The sequence below is a fragment of the Dreissena polymorpha genome, chromosome 11 (genome assembly GCF_020536995.1).
Source record: "Dreissena polymorpha isolate Duluth1 chromosome 11, UMN_Dpol_1.0, whole genome shotgun sequence".
In the NCBI taxonomy this organism is placed as follows: Eukaryota; Metazoa; Mollusca; class Bivalvia; order Myida; family Dreissenidae; genus Dreissena; species Dreissena polymorpha.
The window spans coordinates 74,954,277-74,980,456 of NC_068365.1; the positions used below are offsets into that span (position 1 = coordinate 74,954,277).

At 34.5% G+C, this 26,180-nt stretch overlaps 2 protein-coding genes across 5 annotated transcripts in view; one reads left to right on the plus strand and one right to left on the minus strand.

The window, feature by feature from the left end:
* The window catches only part of LOC127850143 (uncharacterized), a 341,679-nt gene that overhangs the window by 246,919 nt on the left and 68,580 nt on the right, over positions 1–26,180 (minus strand). The window lies entirely within an intron of this gene.
* The window catches only part of LOC127850136 (PR domain zinc finger protein 4-like), a 134,222-nt gene continuing 130,649 nt past the window's right edge, over positions 22,608–26,180 (plus strand). For 2 of the 4 annotated variants that reach the window (XR_008035073.1, XM_052382940.1), the window contains exon 1: positions 22,610–24,219. Coding sequence is in view for 2 of the 4 variants with exons in the window: in XM_052382940.1 (XP_052238900.1) it covers positions 22,734–24,219 (1,486 nt within the window). In the remaining 2 variants the exon portion in view is untranslated. Of the gene's footprint in view, positions 24,220–26,180 lie in introns of all 4 variants that reach the window. The other 2 variants (XR_008035074.1, XM_052382941.1) reach the window with 2 other exon arrangements.

Genomic DNA, 26,180 nt, shown 5'->3' on the forward strand with positions numbered 1-26,180 from the left:
ACATGTGAAATAAGTCGCGTTTATAATAAATCGTCAAAAAAAATGGAGAAAATGACGCAATAAGTATGTCATTTTATGACGCCATCAATCAGCTGATTCATTATACGGATGGCGAAAAATTATGTCATATGACTAGATTTAAAGGTTGAAGGTCGTATAATTTTGAAGATTAAGTTTTGTCGACTTTGTTATAAATAAAAAAAATAACAAAACAAAAATCGTGTAATTTCATATTTTATTTCAACATTTCTTTTGGTGAATATGTCATATATATGTTTTTCTGCAAAATATGCACATTTTCTTCTAATGGGTGACCTTAAAATTCGATCAATCAACCAAACAATATCGACCTAATTTTAGCGCATATCGTCATTTAAAAAGTAGTCCGTGCACGCGACAGCTATATTCCACAGTGTTGAATACAAGCAAGTATATTCCACAACGTGTTATACCGTCAATGTCGCGGTGAAAATGGGATAAAACACATTTTTTATGATTTTTTTTTTACTTTTTACCATGAACCTTTAGAAGCAAAACACACTTGCTACCACTTGTCATTCATGGATCCTGAAGATAACATCCTATATTCATGGAGTGTTGTGTTAAACCCTTATTTGCAAATATGCGATGATAAGAGTTGCCAGCGCCCTATTATTTTTTTTACCAATTTCAGACGACAGTTTCCATAAATATTAATACATGTGTAACATTGGTCTCAAACATGACTGTTATGTCACTTCTTCCATATGGTAAACATTGTTTAGCGATACAGAGGTTTAAGTGACTTTTGAATAAAATAAAACCATATTCTGCATGTTTCTTGTAAACAATAATTTATAGCAATTTGTGTGTGTACAACAGTAGGTATATGCTGTCTCCTGTGAATACACGCTGATTTCACCTTCTTACAGTTTATTTCAATATACAAGTTGTAGTTATGTTGCTTTGATGTAATAACTAATCTTGTACTCTCGGCTCGCTGCCACGATATTTAGTAAGCGCGAAAACTTTTCAGTTTATATAATAGCAAACGATATAAAGATAATATTTGTTTAAATGTCAGTATGTTTGTATTTGCTTGAAGATATTTTTAACAAACGCATCAAAACAGGACATACAGTTTAGTACGACTAATACATTTATTCATCATCGTCTTTCGCATATAATTAGGTACAACAAAATAATTGGTTTCACGAAAATTCTGAAACAAAATACAGCGCAAAACAACAGTTATTTAAACAAGTTTACAAGGCAGTAAAGATATTTTTGCTTTTAATATACTATGGTTATTATACAATTATGCCCAACTAGTGTGCAAAATGTTTACAACAACGGTGTTTTCACACCAAAAGAACGCGTTTTTCAGTTACAGATTGAAAGTCATAAAAGCAATACATAAAACTTTATGTTTTCATTTCTTTGGTATTTAAAAACGACAAGGATTGGTTAAATGCTTCCCTTACATATTTATATACATTAATAATTTCAAACTAACACATTGGTGTCAATCAACTTTGAACGTTACAACAGATTGTTGACTCGTTTATTGTTTTGTCGTGACATCAAACGAGTGATAATATTTCAGTAATACCTTCCTACCTGAATGCTGAAAGGATAGGCAGAAATCCATTATTCTTCAAAATACAAGCGAAAGCTTATGGGTTATAAATCAAACAGTCTTACATTAAAAAGTTTTAAACAGTATATACATATCTAAATCAAAGTATTATGTATATTAACATGCCATTTTTATTAAAAGTGTCCAAAATTATGTACATACAAACGCACGCGTATTCGTTAAATTGGGATTTACACATAGGAAAATCCGGAATCGATCAATAACTATTTTACATTTGAAACCCAAAGTTTGTATCATTCATTTCAATCATCTAGTGCTTGGTTTTACGATATTTGTATAATAATGTTTAACAGGTAATAGTATTGAGCCAATATTTAACAAACAGTATATATGTATGCACTATTGGCGTGTGTACTTGTCATAACTGTTTGAAATCATCTCTCAAATTGTTGAATTAATATCTCAATAATAACTACTTCAAACCGGATCGATTTTTGTTTTTCTTTTACAATACATTTCAACAAAACCGAGTTCCAAGAGTGCGTAACTAACAAATGATAAAAACATTGCAGATTAGAATTATAATCTGAAATATAGGCGGCGCTGAAATTGTGTTATCGGTCAGGGATAAAATAATTTTGAAAATAGGCAGAGTAACTAAGTGGTAGCGGTCAGGGTTACCATAATACTAAACACTATTGGGTTAGAGTCTCCATCAAATATAAATGTGCACCACTCGAATAATAAATGGTAGTGTATAGCAGGGTTATGATGATAATAACGTTACAGTTTACTATTAAGAAAAATGCGAATTATCTGAAACCGTATTTCAGTCACCGGTTAAAGGAAAATGTTTGAAGGTTTTTTCAGAGCACAATAACACGCTTAATTATATTAATAACCTCCATATAAATACAGTACAGTCAGATGGCAGATGCGAATGTATATCACTGTCAACAACATGGTAAAATTATGATTAACGGACAATGTATACTTTCATTTCAAACATGTATAGTATTATAAAAAAATATACTATGATTATTGATAACGTACTCCAACTAAATGCACACTTGGAAGTTAAATAAATATATTTCTCTTTTACATTTAATTTTATACTTGCATGTAAACTAATGTGCATGGCATTCTTGGAATTAACGGCATATAAGCCAAAATTGTTACAAACAAAGATATCCTATTTTAGGAACAGTTGAAGAAACAAAAAATAGAAAGCTCTTAATTTATTTCCTTATAAATTTCTACTTAAAGATTACATCATGCCATACGTATTGGGGTATATACTTATTATACCTGTTCACTCGATGACGAAAGGAATGCAAACGCGACACTAATGTAACCTTAGTTCGACAAATCCTACCAACTTCTGCTAAGAGTTTTGACGGGAACCAGCATAGCTGGATCAAATCCCTGCCTTCATAACTAACTACGTAATGATAGCCTAATACAATTATTGTACCATTGTTATTTTTTTGCTTTTTTAATGTAGTTAATTATTTTTTTTATTATAAACCTAAACTTATACACTATTTACAAAATGCAAAACAAAATGATAGTACTTTTCGTAATATAATACTTAAACCAATAAAATAAAATCCTACCAAATCGTGTAGGTTTTTCTTGTAATGGCAGAGATTGTATGTGAAATTAGGTTTCGTATAATTAACTGTTTATTAACAACAAGTCATGGTTATCAAGATGACATTATAATTACAATTATTAGTATTTAAATGTTGTAGTTGAATATACCCTTACAAATTAACAATTGAATATATATCAATATATATATATACTGAATATATCAGTACAAAAATAACCTGTTTGACAGCAAATTATGTAGATCTACAAATCGGAACGTATCAAACATTATTCGTGTCACATATTACATAACTTGTATATCGAACAATTATTCTTTTAAAGAATGTCTACTCGTTACGGCAAAAGTTAAATAAGCAATCGACGTCATCAAATCTGTTGACCATACTGACCGTATTTTGATTTCTGTCAACGGCTTGATGAATTGAATTCCAATACATATAAATATTTTGCGCATACGGGTCGACGTAATGGCAACATGTTAAAAGTGTTTACTAATAATATCGCCAAGGTGTAGAACCTTTTAACACTTCGCGATAAGCGAAAAGTACTGAGTGTTAAAAAAAATAATACTGAGAGATAGTATATATATTTAATTAAAAATTGCCATGTCGGAAATTGTTTTCGTGTTGACCAATTAATTCGATATAACCACGTCCAAGATTCAGCTGTAACAAAATAGGATCGATCGGCTTTTTTGTTTTATTTGTCTAATATGTTGTCATCGGAGTTTTTAGTTTAATTCACATTCGGATGTTTTCCTAACGTGTACGATCGTTCGTGTATGACAAGATGAGCTGAACTTTCGATGCAATATATTTTCGTTTTCATAATGGCTGTTCTCCGTTGAAGGCTTGGAAACAATCTTGATAGGAATGTCAAAAACATCAGTCGGCTTTCTGCAATCCAGAAGACATACATAAGAGGGTTGAGACAGCATGTAAGAACATTAATTGCTTGACATATTATTTCAGTTTTGTCATTTTGTTGGAGTGTAACCTGTAAGATAATTGCCACAAGACCAAACGTTTCGGTCACAAGGATTGCGAAAAGCAGGCCGCTTGTTCGACGCTGGGACGTTGTCTGCATCACATCGCGCGGCATACAGTTCCCCCTCCTGCTTTAATTCCGAATTACAATTTTAACTTTAACATAACATCCAAACGACACCATAAACAGAATTGTGAATAAACCCAATGTCTCATACTGGATTCCGACAGCTGCTGAAACGACGCAGCCAGAACCGAAAACGTAATGGCCAATGGCCACAAACATACTGTAACGATTCTTATAACAAACGACCTCTTGATTACTGAGTTAATGTGTGTCGCGGTGATGAAAAGGGCCCGCTCGAAACTCATCATACACGTTGTGATGAATCCGCACATCACGAAAAAATTTGATGCTTGAAGAACAAAATTGTGGTCCATGACAGGCATAAAACACACACGCACAAGAAAGAAAACGTCGATACTAAGCAATGCTGCAGACAGCAGCCGAACGTTTTGGGGGATTCGTTTCACTTTGATGATCACCACCAACGATAATGTATTCCATGTTATTGCAAGAAATGAGATTATCATCAAAACGCACTGAGCCAACTCCATGTCTTTTATGTCCGAATTCTGTATAAAATTGATTTATAAACAGTTTAATTCCACATGAATATCGCTTTCCTTTCAATTATTCAAGAATGTTTTTCATTTTAAATTCTAATTTTATTTCAAATAAATTTCATGATAATAACCTGCTTTGTTTCGTCTTATTAATTGAAAAAAAAAAAAAACTGTTTTCATGAATTGGAATTAAATGCAGTTTTAAAAATATTTTAGACAACGTGACTTGAATTTACATTAAGATTAATGAACAAACGAATTATATCTTATAGAATTTTTTTCCAAATCCAAAATATGTAAATTCATGAAAAATTCATTACATCGACGTATCTAAAACAACTTTGATAATTAACTTTCTTAAAGTGCACAATAATTTGTTGTTTATCGGCACATGACATTCTTAACATTCTTAGAAGCAACATTTTTGTGGTTACCATTTTATAAGCGCTTGATTTACACGTTTTATTTTGTGTGGATGGAGTTTTTTCAGATAAATGTTTGTACAATAATTGCAGTAAAAGTCAAAGCACGGTATAGATTGACAATGGGACTAGCTCAACTGACTTTCGGAAGTAGGACACGAATAATTTTCTAAACATTTGTTCATCTGCACTTTAAAAGTATTTCATTTACTGACACACTGCACGAATACAAAAACGTGCTTTTCTGTTAACAGACACTATTGACATTATATCAGGTATTCCTTGAAACTATCATTTCTATTTTGTTGTGATAATTCGTACATAATTGTTAATTATCATGGAATAGGCTGATAATTGTTTTGTACAGTATACACTATTGATTGACTTACTGAACATTTGGATAACCGATATAACTTTGATGAAAAAAGTTCATCTGATACATAAAAAAGCATTTTATTCGTGAAAATCATGTACGATTCATTTCCAGCGATCGACCTACTGCTTTGAACAACATAGATCGCCATTACGAGAAAATATTACGTCACTAAACAAAGTAATTAACCATTACAGCAGTTAATGTGCTGTTACGTTTAGGCATTTTTTAATATTATAATCACTAGTGTTTGTATTAACTCCCGAAAACCTATGTTATGATATTGGAGTTGCATAGAAAATGTCATTAAAATGCGTAGTAAATGCATTTAACTCGGGATGATAACGATCATTCAAGTGTTTGATCTCTTTTATTTGATTGCTCCAATGTACAGATCGATAACTCGCTAAAAAGAGTATAAAAAGTCATTTGTATCTCGATTATCATTTCAAATTTTTAATTAGTAAACAGTGTATCGGATTAATAAAAGTGAGTCCATTAACATCATCAACGATACAACCGCCATTATGACACAAAGTAAAAATATATCAATTATATTATTTGATTAACAAATTAACATAATTAATTAACATAATTTTTTATCATTAAACAACCATAAAGCAATTTAATAAAATATTTCATATAACAATTTTTGTGTGAAAAGTTGCGTTTTATCGCCTAAATGATAAGCAGTATGTAAGCAATTAATGCTTATTAACATATAGTAAATATATCAAGATTTAATTAATATTTTAGTGTTATTTTGATATTAATAATTATTAAATCAACTAAAAAAAGAATACCAAGAATTTCCAAACGATATTAAGATAAATGACGCGACAGGATTGTAACTATACATATATCTTTTTTAATATTGTTTTATTCTCATCCATTTGCTAATTAATAAGAATCAACTACAAATAAACAGAAACAAATCTAACCGATAAATTTGAAAATTAAACATACCGGGATTGAGATACACACAATTCAAATACAGCATTAACACATATTTAATAAAGTAAGCGGTGATCAATGTACTTCCTTTTTTAAGAGGGAACATGTACATTCAATACTATGGAGGCATACTTCTTTAAAAACATAATTATTGTTCATGAACATTTAACAAATTTTCAAAATCTTTTAAAACTTCCGCGAAAGAAATTTATTTTTCGGCCTGGCGATAAACATAAAAGTAAATTTAGTACCCGCTTCTGCAGTAAATAATCTAAAGGTCTGTTTTTGTTGAAAAGAAAGGATCATTGATACGAATTTTTAAAGTAATGATTCCGGATAAGAGGAGTAAAAATTACTGTAAAATCACTTTCTTGCCGATATGGCTGGAACGTGAGCGTCATTTTAACAATTGACATCTCGCCCGGACGATGATCGCTCAACCCACTTAGTTACATGGCTTAGCGCTTAGAAAACCTAGACAAAGTGGGGGTTTTTGCCTATAGATTGCCTATTGATTACTCGGTATTCCGGAAGATTTCGAAAGACTTTTTTTCACTCCCTATAACAATGGTAAAAAGGTGTTTGGGTTATATATGTATTATGCAAATGCAAAAAAAAATAGTTTATAAAGAACATTAGCTATGTATAGCGGGTATTTCGGTATTTTTAAAGCACTCCCAAACACTTTCGTGCTTACCGGAATCTAACCTGTAACTACGTGTAATTTTGGTATTAGTAATAAATGAACACCTCAATACTGGTATTTACCCATGTTATTTACGAAAATACGTACGAATTTTCTTCTCACATGTATCTGACACGACTAGCGCTTTATAACTGGGATTTCGCTTAAGCTGCACAAGCTTTCTGACGCCGAGCGGGTACCATAATCCTCCATGTTATTACTGAAAAAGTGATATTAATAATATTAAAAATTGATAAAAGAATACCTGATAAAACTCTTTAGTGTAAACAAATTTTATTAGCAAATAGGTTGTATTGTGTCCTCTCTATCGCCAAGCGGGTCTCTGAATGGTAAACATATTTGCAATTACTTAAACAATGCAACCATGACATCTTATTGTGATATTGACCTTTTCGTTAAGGACTTACAAGCGACACGCCGTTATCAAGGTGGTTAAAATGTATCGCTGGTTATTTTAATGTATAATTGTATGATAAATTATATTTTTTATGACTTAAAACAATAGTGTGATCAAATTTAATGTTGAACTTCTTAGTGGGTCCTTTACTTATGACCGAGGAAATGGGTCTTACATGCGACACACATGTAAGGGATGTTGGGTCTGTTGAACGATGTTTCTCTCGGGCACGGTTGCGGATTAGCGTCAACGCCTGCGTCTTTTAAAGGTTTAAAGTTTGAAAGGTTTACTTTCGTGGCGCTTGAAAATGTGTGCATTGTGACTTCCTGGTCGCCAGGCGGACACCATATCCACTGTGCCACGACGATTGCGATTGTTTGTATCGTTTGTGTTTCTTCTGTTACAACATACGTACATGTATAGTATTTACTTGCACACATAATTATATGGAATGTGCATGTGCGAAAATATGCATTTATTATTGGTAAAAGCAAAGATACGTAAATAAACATTCATGTACTGATATTTGGTAGCAGCGAATGTGTTATATTATGAAATAGACTATAGCTACCACTATTTATGTTGTGAAACAGACTACGGCTACCGCCAAAGTTAACCCAGAACCCTGTTTTCTGATGCCGCACTTCTATATTAAACGTCTTAGCAGTAACACGTGTTGTGTTGTTATTAACATTAGTCAATGCGAATCCGGGTCCGTTCGCCCTAATTTCTGTTCGCCCTAAATCCTGTTCGCCCTGGGTCCGTTCGCTCTAAATTTTATTATAAAAGCAGGGAAGCAATAAATATAACGAAATGTGTTATTTTTTAACATTTTAATATATAAATGACAACTTAAGCTACAAACTTGCCTACATATGTGAAAAATCAAGACGGCGCTCTTTGAGGCCAATTTCTAGACAATTTAATATATACCGCTCTGTTTCATTTTCATAATTTATGTTTATTTACTTAATCATACGCTAATAATCATATTTAAGATAATTTCTAAAAAAAATTAATAATAACAGTTCTGTTTTATAAACATGATTTATGCATGCATCAATATTTAGTATACTCTTTAGGATAATAGTTTCAACTTAATAATCATATTCTACATAACTAATTTATATATGATTTAGTAATTGTTCTCAATGTTAACTATATTATGTTAATACGACACTCAATCAATCAATTACCGGGTAACACAGACCGTTATCTCTTTAATCTCTTAATTAATCGACAACGATCAATAAAGGCCAGTTGCTACTTCACACAACGCAATACACGCGAGAATTATTGGAAGTTGATCAGTTTAGTAAATTGAATATTGGTGATGTTTTTTTTAATAGATTTAATGATGTTTGTATGAATTTTAAATTTATTTGCCTATGCAGGGATCGACAAGATTACAAGAAATTAGATAATCCGACAGACGGTGGTTATATATTATTATATATTGCTGAATGAAAGAACCATAAACAACGCAAGAAGTTACACTCAAAATCTCATAATCTTAATGATTATAATACACATATTACGAACGGACCCAGGGCGAACGTGTAACTAGGGCGAACGGAACCGATACCAGTCAATGCTCATTAATTAGAGTTAAAGTTGTTTATATAAGTCACTTACACAATAGTGTAATAAACGTAAAACAAAATGCTTTAACATTTAATTACATAGAAACTTGAATAAGTATTTATTGCTATATTACTTTTACCTTGGGAACCAGACTAAGCGGTGCCACCGTTTTGAAATGTGACCGTAGACGTCTATGGTTCCATAAAAATTCCTGCTTCCGGTGTAAACAAAACAAACAAGAAACAAAAGAAATATCTTTAAAAAAAGATATACGGCGTTGATTGTGGTTGGAGTTGGTGAAAGGTAAAGAGTTCAATGAATGAGATCAAAGATAGCGAATGTCTTTTTCTGTGCAGTTTTTAGTTTAATTTAAGTTAAACCTATTTATTCTAGCTCGATTCATAGGCGCTCGATGTCAATGACAATTTTTTTTTTATTTATTTGTTTTTAGTTACCCGTTGTTTATTATATTTTATGTCAGAAGATTTTTTATTAATTTAGTATGTGTATGCATTATTATAAACAATGGGTAACTAAAAAGTAAATAAATAAAAAATTAACATTGTCATTGATATCGAGCCCCTATGGCTCGATTGCAGCGAAAGCTTAAGCCTTATATAGACCATTCTGTACACATGGTCTTTCTGACCTGTGTACTAACGCAAAAGGGATTGTGGGAAGCACTTCTTTTACACATGAAAGATAAGGCGTAGAAGGCCTGGTAATCATGCTTTTGATAAATGCTATGAGGCTTAATAGAGATTCAAGATCACATTTAAACATAATTAAATAACATTTCTTTAAACAACATTCCGTTTTAAACAAACAATAAAAACAATTTTTCTTTCAATATTTACATTTTCATACCAACGCAGAACTACTTTGGCGAAAGCATAATTAGGGGAATGTGATGCGTCTAAGCATAGAGGTGACAATAATGTAGTGACGTCACCATCTATGTATAGAATGTATATAGACAGTGCTCACGCTGCTGCCAGACATTATCGCCAATGGCAATTATTTTATCCAACTGGCTATTATTTCTTAAAATAGTCTAGAAAAAATGGCGATTATTTAATCCTCCTACATCAAAAAACAAATAATACAAATTGCCTCTAAATGATGTCCAGCGAATGCGAAACGCCTGCAAATCGGGCTATCAAGCAGGAAAATGCGATAACGAGATTACCTGTGTACACACTCGACCGTGTGTATTGTCTTACACGCGTCAATAACTTCTGCGACATTGTGGCCTAGAGCGTTTTTCTCAATCAGTATCCGAAAGCAGTGATATATTTCGGAAAAAACGTTTTTAATCTCCCTGTGCTTTACCAATTATCGGTAACTGTTAGATCTTTGTTAATTTTTCGCCAATTATTATTTAATTGCATGAAATCGCCGCTAATATTGTCAGCTGGTTTTTTTTACGCCGTTTTTTCTGCAATTAGATAACGTTGAACATTGCTTGATGAAATAATAATTTAATCGCCATCAACTAATTATCCCAGTAATTACCGCTGTTTGTCGTCTGCTTTAACATAATGATTTCAATTTTTAACCAGGTAACCTGGTTTTCCCAATTCAAAGGGACCCGGCATATGCCATGGCCAGCAAACAGGTGTTTGGAATTACACTGAGGTGCTGTATTTTAACTCACACGCTGTGACGTTAATTGATGTAAACATGATAGGTATTGCGAAAGTGTTATTTTTGGAATAAATCATTAACAATTGAAATTGGCCTCTGCCTACAACATTGTGGCTGATGGCAAACGTCGTATTAAGAGATAAAGTAGTCGAACGATATGCACATTTTAGATTATGCATATTAATATTTCATATTATGCATATTTAATGTGCAAAACACGTACAATTTTTCGGAGGAGGCCGGTATGCTACCCATTCACTTGCGCAGAAAACAACAGTCCCTTAACTTCTGGGCCAGGGCTAAGTCTCGGCATGGCTCAAACCCTGTAAACAAACTTGTCAGGACTGGCTCCTTCATCAAGGGGAAAATACTTAAGCGTAAGCATGTCGCCCTACCATTTGGTGCAAGTATTAAGACCCTTGTTGAAGATGCCGGCCTCGACAAGGTACCTGTAGCAGACCTAAGGCCCTCGAAGACCCCCCCTGTACGCTTGGACCCATTGATGTTGACCTATCACTCTCTAATGAAATAACGAAAACTGTCTTGCCACAACTCATCAAGTCAGAAGCTCTCTCACTCATAGATAATAAGTATGCTGAGCATCTAAAAATCTATACAGACAACCTCAAATGCCCTAACTCTGGTTTGGTAGCCAACTCTTTTGTAATTCCTTCAAAAAATATTACCAAAATGCACAGGCTCAGCAACAATCTCTCTATTTTCTCAGCAGAACCTTTGGCAATTTAATACTCTTTATGCTGGATATTGGTCAATAAACCTACTTAAACTGCTATTTTATCAGACTCAATGTCATCTCTTGAGTCTATAAAAAACAGAAATAGCAGATCTAGGCCTGATATTTTAACTAGCATTTTGGAACTTCATCAACAGTGCCTAGACAAATCTTTTAAGGTCACATTAGTATGGTGTCCAGCACATGTCAACATCAGTGGGAACGAACAGGCTGACAGGGGGGCTAAGGAGGGCCTCTTGAGGGGGGCATTAGATGCTGGGGAACCCCTGGCCCCTACTGAGATCTACTCCCTGGCAAAGAATTTTGTCGTGGGTCAGTGGAATCTCCGGACTGACAATTTGGCCTCCCGTCGACATACTTTTATCAGACCCGTGAAAACCCTCAGGCCACCTGACAGATACTCTGCAAGCATTGTGCTTGACAGAGCCATCACGCGCCTGAGGATGGGAACCACCCTATTACCCGGTGGCGTGGTAAAGTATGTCCTCGGTGTAGACCCTGCATGACCTAGGTGCCAGGAACCCCTCACTGCGCCCCACATGCTGCTGTACTGCCAAAACCATAAGGCGCAGAGGGACCACCTCGAAGCTGCATTGCACTCCCATGGACTAGTTTTAAACCTTTCCAATGTGTTAGACCCCAAGGGAGCAGCTAGGGGCCTGGTCTTCTCTGCCCTCGCCAAATACCTTCTAGACTGTCAGATAACTGACAAGATCTAGGTCATTGGTGGAGGGAGAGCAGCCAACACTCACCCTATTATTCAGTCATGTGACTGATTTGTTTTAAACTGTGTTAGAATTGAACAAGTCTAAGGTTGTCATTGTTAGTGTGTTGGATTTGTGTCATTTTGACACAACTTTGTTTTATTTTTTAACGGGATTATTGTTCAACCTTGCCCTTTCTAAATCAGGCCAATGGTATTGACCTGGTATTCCTTATTTTAAAACATTTTTATAAGAGTATGACGTTAGTCCACCATTTACATTCTTCAGTTTCTAATCTTAATATATTCATATTTTATAGCAGTTTTTATTAACCAGGTTTTCCGAAGGAAAAAACTGGTTATTAGATTGGCGAATGCGGGCGGGCTGGCTGGCTGGCTGGCGGGCTGGCGGAATAAGCTTGTCCGGGCCATAACTATGTCGTTCATTGTCAGATTTTAAAATCATTTGGCACATTTGTTCACCATCATTGGTCGGTGTGTCGCGCGAAATAATTACGTCGATATCTCCAAGGTCAAGGTCACACTTTGAGTTCAAAGGTCAAAAATGGCCATAAATGAGCTTGTCCGAGCCATAACTATGTCGTTCATCGTCAGATTTTAAAATCATTTGGCACATTTGTTCACCATCATTGGACGGTGTGTCGCGCGAAATAATTACGTCGATATCTCCAAGGTCAAGGTCACACTTTGAGTTCAAAGGTCAAAAATGGCCATAAATGAGCTTGTCCTGGCCATAACTATGTCATTCATTGTGAGATTTTAAAATCATTTGGCACATTTGTTCACCATCATGGGACGGTGTGTCCCACGAAAGAATCACGTCAATATCTCCAATGTCAAGGTCGCCACGACTAAAAATAGATTTAAAAAAAAAAAAACTTACAAAGGGGGTTAATTTTTTTTGGTCATTTCAAAAGTTCAGTTTGAGTTTTCTCCCGTTATCAGTTTTTTTTTTCACAATGAAAACCTGGTTTTGTGACAATTTTGTCCCTTGTTTAAAAGAAAGGACGAGGCTGTCCAGTAACCCGGGTATGTTGGCTGCATTGCACCCCCTCCCTTCCCCTCTGACACCCCCCTTCTCCTTCAAACTCGAAAAGCCAGTGCTATATTAAGTATTATGGTATATAAGGTACACCTATACTTTACTTTTTGTTTGTTTACCTTAATTTCTATTAAAATTGCTACTTTGCTTATATTGCACACTCGAAGAGTTTGCCAGTTCGGAGGGCACTGTGCAGGGTTATACACCTTGCAACACCCATTTTTGCCCTTTAAAGGGCATTACCAACTCTTAGGTATTTTAATTATTTTAAAAATTGCAATATTAAGTATTATAGTATATAAGGTACACCTGTACTTTACTGCTTTTGTATCATTTTTACTCTGCTTCATCCCCTATATATTTAGTATTATAGGTTAGATTAAGGCATCTTGCGTTTTTTTTCCTGCATCTTAGTATGACTTGGTATTTTTTTAACCAATTCCATTTTACTGGATTATTTCAGTATAACAACATCATGTTGTCTTAAATTTTTATCCATCATTTTCCATTTGTAATTTCCAGGTCGAGTGTGTACACAGTTATCTTGTTTATATCAATTTTTCCTGCTGTGCAGGCTCCAATTGGCTGATGTTGCCAAGCGTTACACTCAACGGTGCATGTATCGACAATCAAGATACGCCTGGAGGCGTGCGTGGTTTCAATGGTTTTGACAGGCGTTATGTTTTCCTGGGAATTTTGACAATTTTTTGTAAATGCCGCAAAATTAAGGCGACGTTTTTTTCGCCGTCAGGTCGGAACACGACGACATTTTGAAACTTTAAGCGATTTAGTCGCCGAAGTCGCCCAGTTGCGAGAGCCCTGTAAATATTTTACGACTCTTGTTGACTTTCGATACGGGGTTCGCTTCAGCGTACAGGTACATTGTATGTCAATACTATATAAACTTTACGCTGAAGTTTCTTCAGCTACAGAAAACCAAAAGAAGAATGGAAGTGAAATTTAAACATACTAGTCAACCGGCCACACGCGAAGTATCCGTACATATTTTAAATATTTATACGGGCATTCTTCAAACAAACCTGTTTTAATGGTTTGTTGGGCATTGCTATGTATTTGATTCGATTATTAACAGTATCGAGAATCATCACGCTCATGCTTAATACAATAGTCAATATGGTGGAATAATTCTTGTTAAATTAATCAAAAATACTATTTATCATGGTATTGTTGAAAACACATTAAGAATCTATTATTGACATACCATAATTAGCGTATATATTGTATAACAATTATTTTACTGGCTGCGAACTGACCCTGATACCTTGCGGGTTGGTACGAAGTGCATTAAAGTGAGGCCATGCTTCCACTGCTGGAATGACGGCTTGTTAAAAGTTGATACTTTTACATGTTAAATGTTCAATTTCGAATTTTTTAAAAATGGTTTGGCTAAAACGAATATCAGGATAGAGAAAAACGATTCTTTTATGAACTAAAATACACTAGTACACAGACAGGAATATGAAGAAGTAATTACTAAATATGAGAACTTAGTTTTTAAGTACAAACGCTCTAGCGCTGGCAATCCTCTGAAAATAAAAGGTGCACGCACAAACTGTATTGATGTCAAGAGTTGAGGGTAAAACTGTTCTATCTACATGAATCAAGCCTTTTCATGAGAGATAAAATTGTTTCATGCTGACCACGCAGTAAAGCAGTGTTACAAAGCGGTCATGTTTCCAAAGTTCTGGTGGTATGCTCAAATCAGCCAATGGAATAAATGAAGTGTATTTATTTGTGTCTAGCCGCGGAAAATTTTATTTGAATTTTATTGGATCCTTCAGGGCTCAACATTAACAGTTGTCCTATTGCCCCTGGCAAGTAAAAGTTGGGTCCGGGCAAGTTACTTTATAATCTTGTTGTCTGCCCGGGCAGGTGCAAAAAAGAAGAAAGCATTTAATTTAGACTCAAATTAGACTTTAATTGCTGTAATCATTTTGTTAAATGTGCAAAAATGAAAAAAGGTTTTGTGGTGTATCATTTTTATCTTTATTACAAAATATGAGGTTAACAGTTAATGTAATATTTCATGTTTGGGCAAACGGCTTTACATTCAGGACACGTAGATTTTCTAAGTACTTGCCGGCAGGGCAAGTTGGTTTTAAGGTTAATGTTGAGCCCTGCCCTGACAAAGGTCAGGTAAGGTCAAAAGTGACGTTAAACAGCTATGCCGAAAAAGGTGTTGCAAATGAACAAAAAGACACGAGGTTGATAAATATTATGAGTTTAAAACAATATTCGATCTTGGTTTTTCCATCAAACTAGTATTTGAATTGAAGAACAAACGTACATTTTGTATTTCCGATATGAGCTATTATTAAGCGAACGACATTTATGCGGGTCAGGACGGTCCATATCCTTGTGGCTTGACCGCCTAGACCATGACGGTCTATTTTATTATAATGAAACTGAACATTCGCTCGTCAACAGTTAATAAATGATTTAACTATCAAAAAATAAAATTTCATGTATAATAATACTTTTTAAAGAAAGAACAATTTCACATTTCCAATTTTGGCGAGTATCGTGACATTTATTAGGTTGTCGGCTCTTTCGTCCCCAAGCTCTTTCGTCCCCGTTTTTCATCAGGCTCTTTCGGTCCCTATTTAAGGCTCATTCGGCCCAAGTACCAGGTTATTTCGGCCCTATTTTTAATTTGAATAAATCGTTGAAAATATGTTGGTCGATACTTTTTAAAACTTTCGAATATTGTTTATTACATATTATTATCTTTATTGAAGATTATTCCATTTGAAAAAAGATTCCCTTGTCTTTTGTTTCAGGTATGTCATCGTCGAAATGAGGCGTTCTTATAGACTAGATATAAGAGTCTGAGGCGGCTTTGAAAATAAAACAAACAGTTAATGTACACTTTGAGACTTGTCTAAAGCATCACTTAATCATATCAATATAGCTCTCTTATTTTTTAATTGATTGTGTTGAAATTTGAACCAAGAATAATTCAACACATATCTGATGATTCCTGAAAATTTAATTGAAATTGAAAAACAACAACATATAAAACATAACAAATTCAAAACGTCACTTCAAAAGTTAAATTCGCAAACTTGTACAACGTAAAATAATAACAATGTGAAAAATAAAACGCATAAACTACCACGACTTAATAACTGACAGGCCTGCAACATGCAAATTGTGCCGTTACGCTCCTTAATATTAATACCCGCCATATTGTTTTTCTTTAATTAATGTTATGTTTTTTTGTGTGTAAACATTCACCTAGAATGATGAAATTGAAATTAAATTGGAATAACATCAGCGTCTATCATCACTACCAGAAATAGATGACCAGCGAAGCGAAAGTAAACAAACCAACCATGGAGAGGAGTGAGTATTTACCTAAAATATCTAATAATTACTCGAAATTTGATAACCAATGTGTGGTAGGCATCTTACAGAAAGATTAATATGTTTAAAAATGTGTATCTATATTGCAATTCGTATTGATGAAGCGTTATTTACACAAATTTATGACTGCTTGGTACCGGTTTGAAAGTGGTACTTCTCGAAGAAGCAGCTTTTAATACAATAATAACTTGGCATTTTACAGTATGTTAAAGGAATTGATTTAATACCAGTATGATTAATAATAACAACACATTTAACAGTGTTCATTTAATAAAGGCATATTCAATCAGTTGTAAGCTTTGTTGATGGACACCTAAGCAGTCTGAATATGTTGCCACAGTTTGGGTGCTTCAGCTTTCTGGTAATCTAAAAATACAAAAAGGGAAATAATATTAATATAATGCTAATAATAATCAATTAATGTGTAGTATATAAATAATATTAATGTGTGCTAGCATATGACCTACTACATAGAGCCACAACAGTCAAATAAAATATGCATTTGTGTATATGTCAAATTGGTTTTCATGCTTAACTATGTTCATCTTTTTTAAAGGACATCTGGAAGTGAATGAATTGATATAAAGAGTTCACACAGCATACATTGTGTGGTGGAAATCATATTGAAGGAAAGGAAATTCTAATTAACAACTGTCTTTGTTTGTTTTCTGTTTGTTGGCTGGTGAATGTTAGCGGAGGACTGTTTTCATTTTTGAATGAGTCTCAACATTATCAGAATCTTATGTTCACTTTCTAAAAGTCCTTTTACTCTCTGAACTTGCCATTTTGACGAGTAAAACAGAATATCATGTCACGTTTAAATATGAACCAATACATGTAAAATGTTTAATTATTTTCTATAATTACACCGATTGCTAAAAAAACAATCGATACTTACCTTGTTGATTGTCATGATTGTCAACGTAACGGTCTTGAATTGGCTACGAACACTGTGACAAACACTTCACATTTAAGCGCAAAGTTGATAGATCTACAGTGTATTTCAATGTTGCCTTATCTCTGAAGCAATAAAACTGCCGACCAATTAAGATAACTTGTAACAACACCCCAGATAATCGCAATTATCACCGTTGCATGCCACTTTGCGACAGACACATGCTCCATTGATTTCAGCAGTGTCGCTTACATCACGGAAATCGATTGCATAACGACTGCCGTAAAGCGGCTGGTAAACAGAGCGTCTTATGTCATTTGAAGGGAATATTAAGCAGAAAAAATACGGATTTTCGAAAAATCGCCATTTGCGAAAATTAGTCGCCAGAATATTTATTTTGTCGTTATTAGCGCCAATGGCGATCGACAGCGGGAACCCTGACTAAATAATTAAAAATAAAAACACAATTTTCTAAATTATTGACTACAGTCCTTATCAGATCAACACATGATGATGAATGAATTGTAATCCTAATAATAAATGTGTACAATTTGTAGGAATGGGAAAGTTGATAGCTGCTAACATTCGCTTAATTGCAGAGCTGTGGCGCTCTATGGATAAAGTCTCGCACATTCTATTTAAATCGAGTTAATAAAACTGAATAAAATCATTTAGCCTTGCACTTGAAAGGAACAGATAATAAGCAAATTTTGTTTACGAATCTTCAATTCATATACAATATATAATAACCGTCAATCGATTCAATAAAACACCGACACAATTACACAAATTGGAAACAGTTTGTAAAACGATAATGGTGTCTAATGAATTTCCTTTAATCAATCATAAAATCAAAAGCAATATTTAAAAAACGAACCAACAAACTAATTAAACATTTCAACCAAGTACTCATCATTAACACATTTATTCACTTATAATCAATAGAAAATGCCAACAAACGGGCAGCCAATCTATTACCGCTATAATCAATTAAGTTTTAACGAAAAAGGTGTAATAAAAAATAGGGCTGAATAAGCCTGGTCGATTTGGGTCCAAAAATAGGCCTGAAATTTCAGATTGGGCCGAAAAAGTTTGGGGTTGAAAAAACCTTCTACCCATTTATTATACCTCGTTCTCTTCATTTCGTGTCTTCTCATTTCCATTGGATTCATGCTCAATTTAATACGTCGTTTTCGCTGTCACCAAATACTGCACGTGTCGGGATTCTTTTCAAGTATATAAAAGCGTGCACAACTGCTGACTATTTTGCAGTCTAAATGCGATTAAAACAAGAAATGTCCCACAGATATAAAGAAATTGCTTAAATTGTTGTTACAATGATCATTTAATCGAGTATTATGGCATAATAAAACCAGCACTTAAAAAATTAACAAATGAGTTTAGAAACTCTGTATACAAGTGGCAGAAGTATTTTTTAGGAGTTCACGCTCTGTTTATTACGGAGCCCTGAGTGGTGCCCCACAGGGTATTATAACTCACTGAAAAATATGCACAACGTGCGAAGCAATAACATTTCAATTAACGTGTTTGCATTGTTTATAGAATCTCTAATTTGTTGAAAATTACCAATACAAAGGTACCATGGTTGTTTTACCAATTAAAGTTGGAAATATTGATTCTGTGATAGTTAACATTTTTATACATTCACGAATTAACAAAATCTAATTTGGCTGATCAAAAAAATAAAACCGTTAATTTGTGGTCTGGTTTAATACAAAGAACAGTCCAGAATCCCTAAAAAAATGCTCATATTGTGTTGGAAGAGAAAGGGTTACCAGAAAAATGGTCCGTATTGATATACACGTACAATGTACGTGTCAGTCAAACTATGAGAGATCGTTTGAAAGGCAAAGTTGATCCATGTAACATTGGTCTGGGATCTGATTTGATCTATTCAAAAGAGGCTTTCTAAGTGCAGTTCCTACTGTTTTATAGTGGTTACTACTTTCTGCAAATCTGTTGTTTTATAAGCTCACCTAATTACAAAGTTCTCATGGTGAGCTTTTGTGATCGCCTTTTGTCTGTCGTGCGTTGTGCGGCTGTTAACACTCTACAGGCCACGTTTATTGTCCAATCTTCATAAAATTTGGTCAGGAGATTGGTCTCATTGATATCTTGGATGAGTTCAAAAATGGTTACGTTTGCTTGAAAAACATGGCTGCCAAAGGGTGGGGCATTTTTCCTTATATGGCTATAGTAAAGTCTTGTTAACACTCTAGAGGCCACATTTATTGTCCAATCTTCATGCAAGTTGGTAAGAAGATTCATCCCAATACATTTAATATCTTGGACGAGTTTAAAAATGATGACAGTTGGTTGATAAACATGGCCGCCAGGGGTGGGGCATTTTTTCTTATATGGCTATAGTATAACCTTGTTAACACTCTAGAGGCCACATTTATTTTCCGATCTTTATGAAATTTGGTCAGAAGATTTATCCCAATGATATCTTGAATGGGTTCGAAAATGGTTTTGGATTCTTTAAAAACATGGCCACCTGGGGGAGGGGCATTTTTCCATATAAGGCTATATATGGCTTATGTAAAACCTTGTTAACACTCTAGAGGCCACATTTATTGTCCAATCTTCATGAAATATGGTCAGAAGATTTGTCTTATTAATATCTTGGATGAGTTTGAAAATGATTACGTTTGCTTGAAAAACATGGCTGCCAAGGGGCGGGGCATTTTTCCTTATATGGCTATATATGGCTACAGTTAAATCTTGTTAAAACTCTAGAGGCCACATTTATAGTCCGATCTTCATGAAACTCGGTCAGAAGATTCATCCCAATAATATCTTGGCCGAGTTAAAAAAAAAAGATGCCGGTTGGTGGAAAAACATGGCCACCACGGGGACGGGGCATTTTTCCTTATATGGCTATAGTTAAACCTTGTTAACACTCTAGAGGTCACATTTATTTTCCGATCATCATGAAACTTGGTCAGAAGATTTGTCCCAATGATATTTTGGATTATTTCTTTAAAAACATGGCCACCAGGGGCGGTACATTTTTCCTTATATGGCTATAGTAAAACCTTGTTAACACTCTAGAGGCCACATTGATTGTCCAATCTTCATGAAATTTGGTCAGAACATTGGTCTCAATGATATCTTGGATGAGTTTGAAAATAATTATGTTTTCTTGAGAAACATGGCTTCCTAGGGTCGGGGCATTTTTCCTTATATGGCTATAGTAAAATCTTGTTAACACCCTTGAGGCCACATTTATTGTCCGATCTTCATGAAACTTGGTCAGAAGATTCATCCCGATAATATTTTGAACGAGTTAAAAATGATGCTGGTTGGTTGAAAAAACATGGCTGCCAGGGGGCGGGGCATTTTTTCGTATATGGCTTTAGTAAAACCTTGTTAACAGTCTAGAGGCCACATTTATTTCCTGATCTTCATGAAATTTGGTCAGAAGATTTGTCCCAATGATATCTTGTTATCTCAGGTGAGCGGCTTTGGGCCGTTCAGTCCCTCTTGTTTGTGAATAGTCTTCAGTCTTGTTTCACCACATGTTAAACATATTTTTATGCCCCCGGATCGAATGATCGGGGGTATATTGTTTTTGGCCTGTCTGTTTGTCATTCTGTCTGTCATTCGGTCTGTCACCAAAACTTTAACCTTGGTTAAAGTTTTGCGATAACTTTTGCAATATTGAAGATAGCAACTTGATACTTGGCATGCATGTGTATCTCATGGAGCTGCACGTTTTTAGTGGTGAAAGATCAAGGTCAATGTCATCCTTCAAGGTCAAAGGTTAAATATATGGCTTCAAAGCGGCGCAATAGGGGGCATTGTGTTTCTGACAAACAAATCTCTTGTTTCTTAGGAGGATGCCCAAGCTGAAAAAGCGTTCTTTTCAGCAAAGAAGTGCTGCCAAAAGAGATTTGATGAGGCAAAAAAGGATTTCAGAGAAGGGTGGTGGTGATGAAGTTCTTGAGAATTCTGGTAAACCTATTGTTGAGGGTCTGAAAAAACCTACAGATTCCCAAGCGTCTGCATCATCTGACGAAAGGTCACAATATTCAGATGTGGATATGATTCACCCTTTGAATCTCAGGTGAGCGACTTTGAGCCTTTCAGGCTCTCTTGTTTTTATAATGCCCCCGAAATAGGGCAAAATTTTATAGTGATCAGACTGTCTGTCTATCCATGTGTCTTTCCATCACACTTTGCGTTTAGGTTTCGAAAAATGCTCATAATTTCTATGTCGGTTAACATGTAACCTTCATAGAAAACTTAAACATTGGCCATAACGTTTGCAATTACCTTCATAGAAAACTTAAACATTGGCCATAACGTTTGCAATATTGAAGATAGCAACTTGATATTTGGCATGCATGTGTATCTCCTGGAGCTGCACATTTAAAATGATGAAAGGTCAAGGTCCCTTCAAGGTCAGAGGTCAAAAAAACAAATCAAAGGGAAGTTACAAGCTTTAAAGGGAGGTCATTTTTATTTATCATTTGGCAGGTACAGATCATTTTTATAAGGGAAGTAATATTTTTTAAAGGGATATAAAAAAAATAAAAAAAATAAAATCAAAGCTGCGCAGTAGGGGGCATTGTGTTTTTCTCTTGTTCATTCATAAAATGTAAAAAATAAATGTAACAATATTAGTTTTTGCTTTACATAATGATTGCAACTGTCGATGGATTGGCAATATGTTTGCACATTTAAAGTGTTGTGGCCATATCTTTCTCATGAATCTGCCTATGAATGAACATGTTTATTTTTTAATTATTTCCAGAATAACTCGGACACAGAAAAGTCCTCTTCTGGCGGCCCTCAAAAAGTACAAAAGAAAAAAAACAGAGACAGAAGGCAATACAATGGAAAGTGACATGGAAAGTGACATGGAAAGTGACAGTGCGATTATAAAGAGATTAGATTCCACAACCCAAACTAGCGTCAACAAAATATCGGTTAGGGTAAGTGTAGAGACCTTAAATTCACACCGAACTCTAGATAACTCTGTTTGTGTCAAAATTGAGACTGATGAATTTTATAATATGGCTGCTGGTTTTTATACTGCGTGTGCCAAGTTAGAACAGGTTCAAGGGGACGAGATACATCCAAATTGCAACAAACAGGATGGCTTCAATTTAAAACATGAACAAACAGGATGTTTACGAATGGATCAAGATAACACATTACAAGCTGGCTTTACCTCTGAATGTGTTCAATCAGAACAGACGGAATGTAAAGTTATGCATGTTCAGACTGCCCCTTCAAGTCGTTCAGGAAGTGTTTCTCTACTTCAGAATATGATGACTGTGAATTCTGCAGATCAGCATCTGCCTATCGCAAGCAATTCATCTCTGCATGCAAATGAGCTTGCATGCTCTTCAAATGTGGAAACGATGCCAACTTACCAACTGAGTCCATCAGATGCTTCAAAAGAAGCTGATGACCGACTTTTGTTGCAAAGCTGGTATGCCCTGCCTTCAGAGAATCATAATGATCATTCAATAGATGGAAGTGTTTTCGATGTTAAACCAGTTCTCTACACTCTTGACACATACACTTTGCATGGAAATGGAGAGCATGGTTGTATATTTAGCCTCGGTTCGAGTATTGCGCCATCTGTTGTATCCCCTTCGGTGCCTCCAGAAGCCAGCCTACCTACTGAACCTGCCCAGGAAGGTTATGTTCCTCTGCCAAGCTCTTCCTCTCAAAGTACACAGCTCCAATACTTACAGCAACAGCAGCTAAAACTGGTAACCACAGTAAAGACCCCACAATGTGAAGCCATTGCCGACCCTGTGTTTGATGAAAAACAGGATACTGATGATCAAATCCTTGAGGAAAACAAGCTTTTGGTTTTAAACGAATTGCAGCTTAGCCTGTTTGGTTCTAAAGAAGTTTTATTAGATTTTGAAAATGGAAACTTAATGCCAAATGTACCACATTCTTCCTCAGATTTGACTCCTGCTATACCATTTGCTTCTAAAACAATGGAAAATTTGTTATGCACTTTACAAGTTCAGGATTTGCCTATGAGTGTAAGCATCCCTTCTGTTGTTGGCAGTTCAGTGACAGCTGGCAGTTGTAAATCTACTGATGCTGTGGGTGAAAGGGCTTGTTCAGTTAAAAAGGACGTTTCTACAAATCAAACTATTGGTTTGTCAAGTGATGTAACTGAAAGTATGGACCAAAGAGTTGCAATATTATCGTTGAATGCTCCGCATGTGCCAATGCCTTTACTCAGTTGTGATTCAAAGTCAAATCAATCACAAGGAACTTCTGACAGTCAGAGAGATGGAATGTCTTTGTCTGTTAGTTCTAAAAGGACAGAATTTGCAGTGACATCTGAGATCAATTCAAATCTAGCAGCAGAATCTGTTGAATCATCTGATGATGACTGTGTAGAGATATTCATTGGAAGAAGCAAAAGGAAAAGAAATAGCCATCAGTCAACTCATCCGTCACCAAAGAGGGTTAGAGATCAAGGTTCGTCAAGAGGCGTAGTCCAGCCCATAGGTGCTTCAACAAGAGGTAGTGTAGATTTATTAATTTTTGTTGACATGATATTTCTTTGATTCACAAAGTCAAATCTGGTGTTTTCTTTGATCTATTAAGTGAATTTTTTTTGCCCAATATTACCGCCGATATTCAGCTGCTTCCCAATTGCAAAACTTTACGTTTTTGTCTGAAAATTCTGTCCAAAATTGCAAAAAAAATGTTATACAGCAATAATGTCATGGAACAAGTGCCAACTGAGCATGTCGAGTTGTACCAGAACGACAACTGACCTAAGTAATGGTTCGCGAATTTAGTTGAATGTATATGATTTTACACATCTTTATAATGCGAATGATATCTGAGATAGTTGAAGTATCTTGATTAAGCCGGCCTGTTTTAACATCATCGTCCAAGATGGCAACAAGCAGACAAGAAATTACAATAAACGGCAAAAATAACAAATAACAATCGTATTAACTACAGATACATGTATCATACCATACATTTAATTAGGAAAAAATGTAATGTGAATGTCAATTAACAATAAAGACTAGGTTTAAGAAAACTACAAATATTTATTTGAAATCTGCACAGTGAATGTGTATCACGGATATAGTATAGACTACTGAAATAGCATTGAAATTAATATGTCGAATGCATGATATTGAAAGGTAAACAAATTAAATATATTAATTTAACTCTGTTTCATATACATCATTTCCACAACACAAACACTAAAGCGTGTTTGTTAATATTTGGTTATGTATACCAAATTATTGATATGTAGATGTAAAAAAAATCTGTATTGAACTTAATGCACTTAGCTACATTGTATGTTTAAATGCTGTATTCAAAAAGTTTAATATGCATGTAAAAGGATATTTTCTAAACATAATTGGTTTCATTGTAAGAAGAAATTAAAGCAGCAATTTTAATATAAAAATGCTGACAAACATGTGCTTAAAAACAATTTTAATTATGTTACTTATAATCATATTAATGCTTCATTGTTCCCAATTTAAGGGTTTATCGCGCTATTTTTCCCTATTTCGTGGTTTATCCTGCTTAATTTCCCAATCCAAATGACACAGGCTGTAACAAGAAAAAGCAAAAATAATAATTGCTGATATTTGGGGATTCTTTAGAATCCCTGAAATAAGACTGTACTTAAGACTTGAATATCTGTTGGAAATTTGATTTCAGGTTTTAGTGGGCCCACACAAATTTACAAAAATAAGTCTCATACTAATATTTTATTTCACAGTATCCCTTTATTTTATTGTATCGGCCCTTCTCAAAGTATAGTCCCCTTAACAAAAAACCTTTATGAAGTGATGGAAAGTTTATGTTTTCAATTTTTAGAAGTTATAATGTATTTGATGGTTACCCATGACCATTACGACTATCATTCTCAGGATTTCCGGTATTCATTGGAAAGAAGGTCATGTTTATTCCAGGGTGATGCTATGATTTTAAAATTACGTTACTCACAAGTAAGTAGTTTGTAAGTAGATTAATAGTAGCTTTATCAAATTTGGTATATGTCGTTTATATTCCAATAAAGTGTAAAAGTATTTTAAAAACAAAATTAACAAGAGTTTTGGTTATCCATTTAGTTACTATTTTTAGAACAAGCACGTGCACATAGAAACAAATCTTAACAACCAATCAGAAGTGACGATACAATGAGACAAGGTATAAATGAAACAGATTACTAAAGGGAGTTAAGTCTAACCGGTATTTTGTCAAAACATGGCCGATTTAAATGCAGTTTTCGTTGTTATGTCCAAGAATACACATTTAACTATATATTGACATATAACAGATGCGTGTTTTTGTATTTGTTCACTTCCAAAATTCGTATGTATTCATTAAGAGGGCTGATACCACGGAAAGACATGCTATGTTGAATTTTATAAGTGTGTCAAATAGGGAAAATCAACACATTCGATACCTGTACCAAATATCCCCAACTCGAAAAAAGTGCCCAAAAC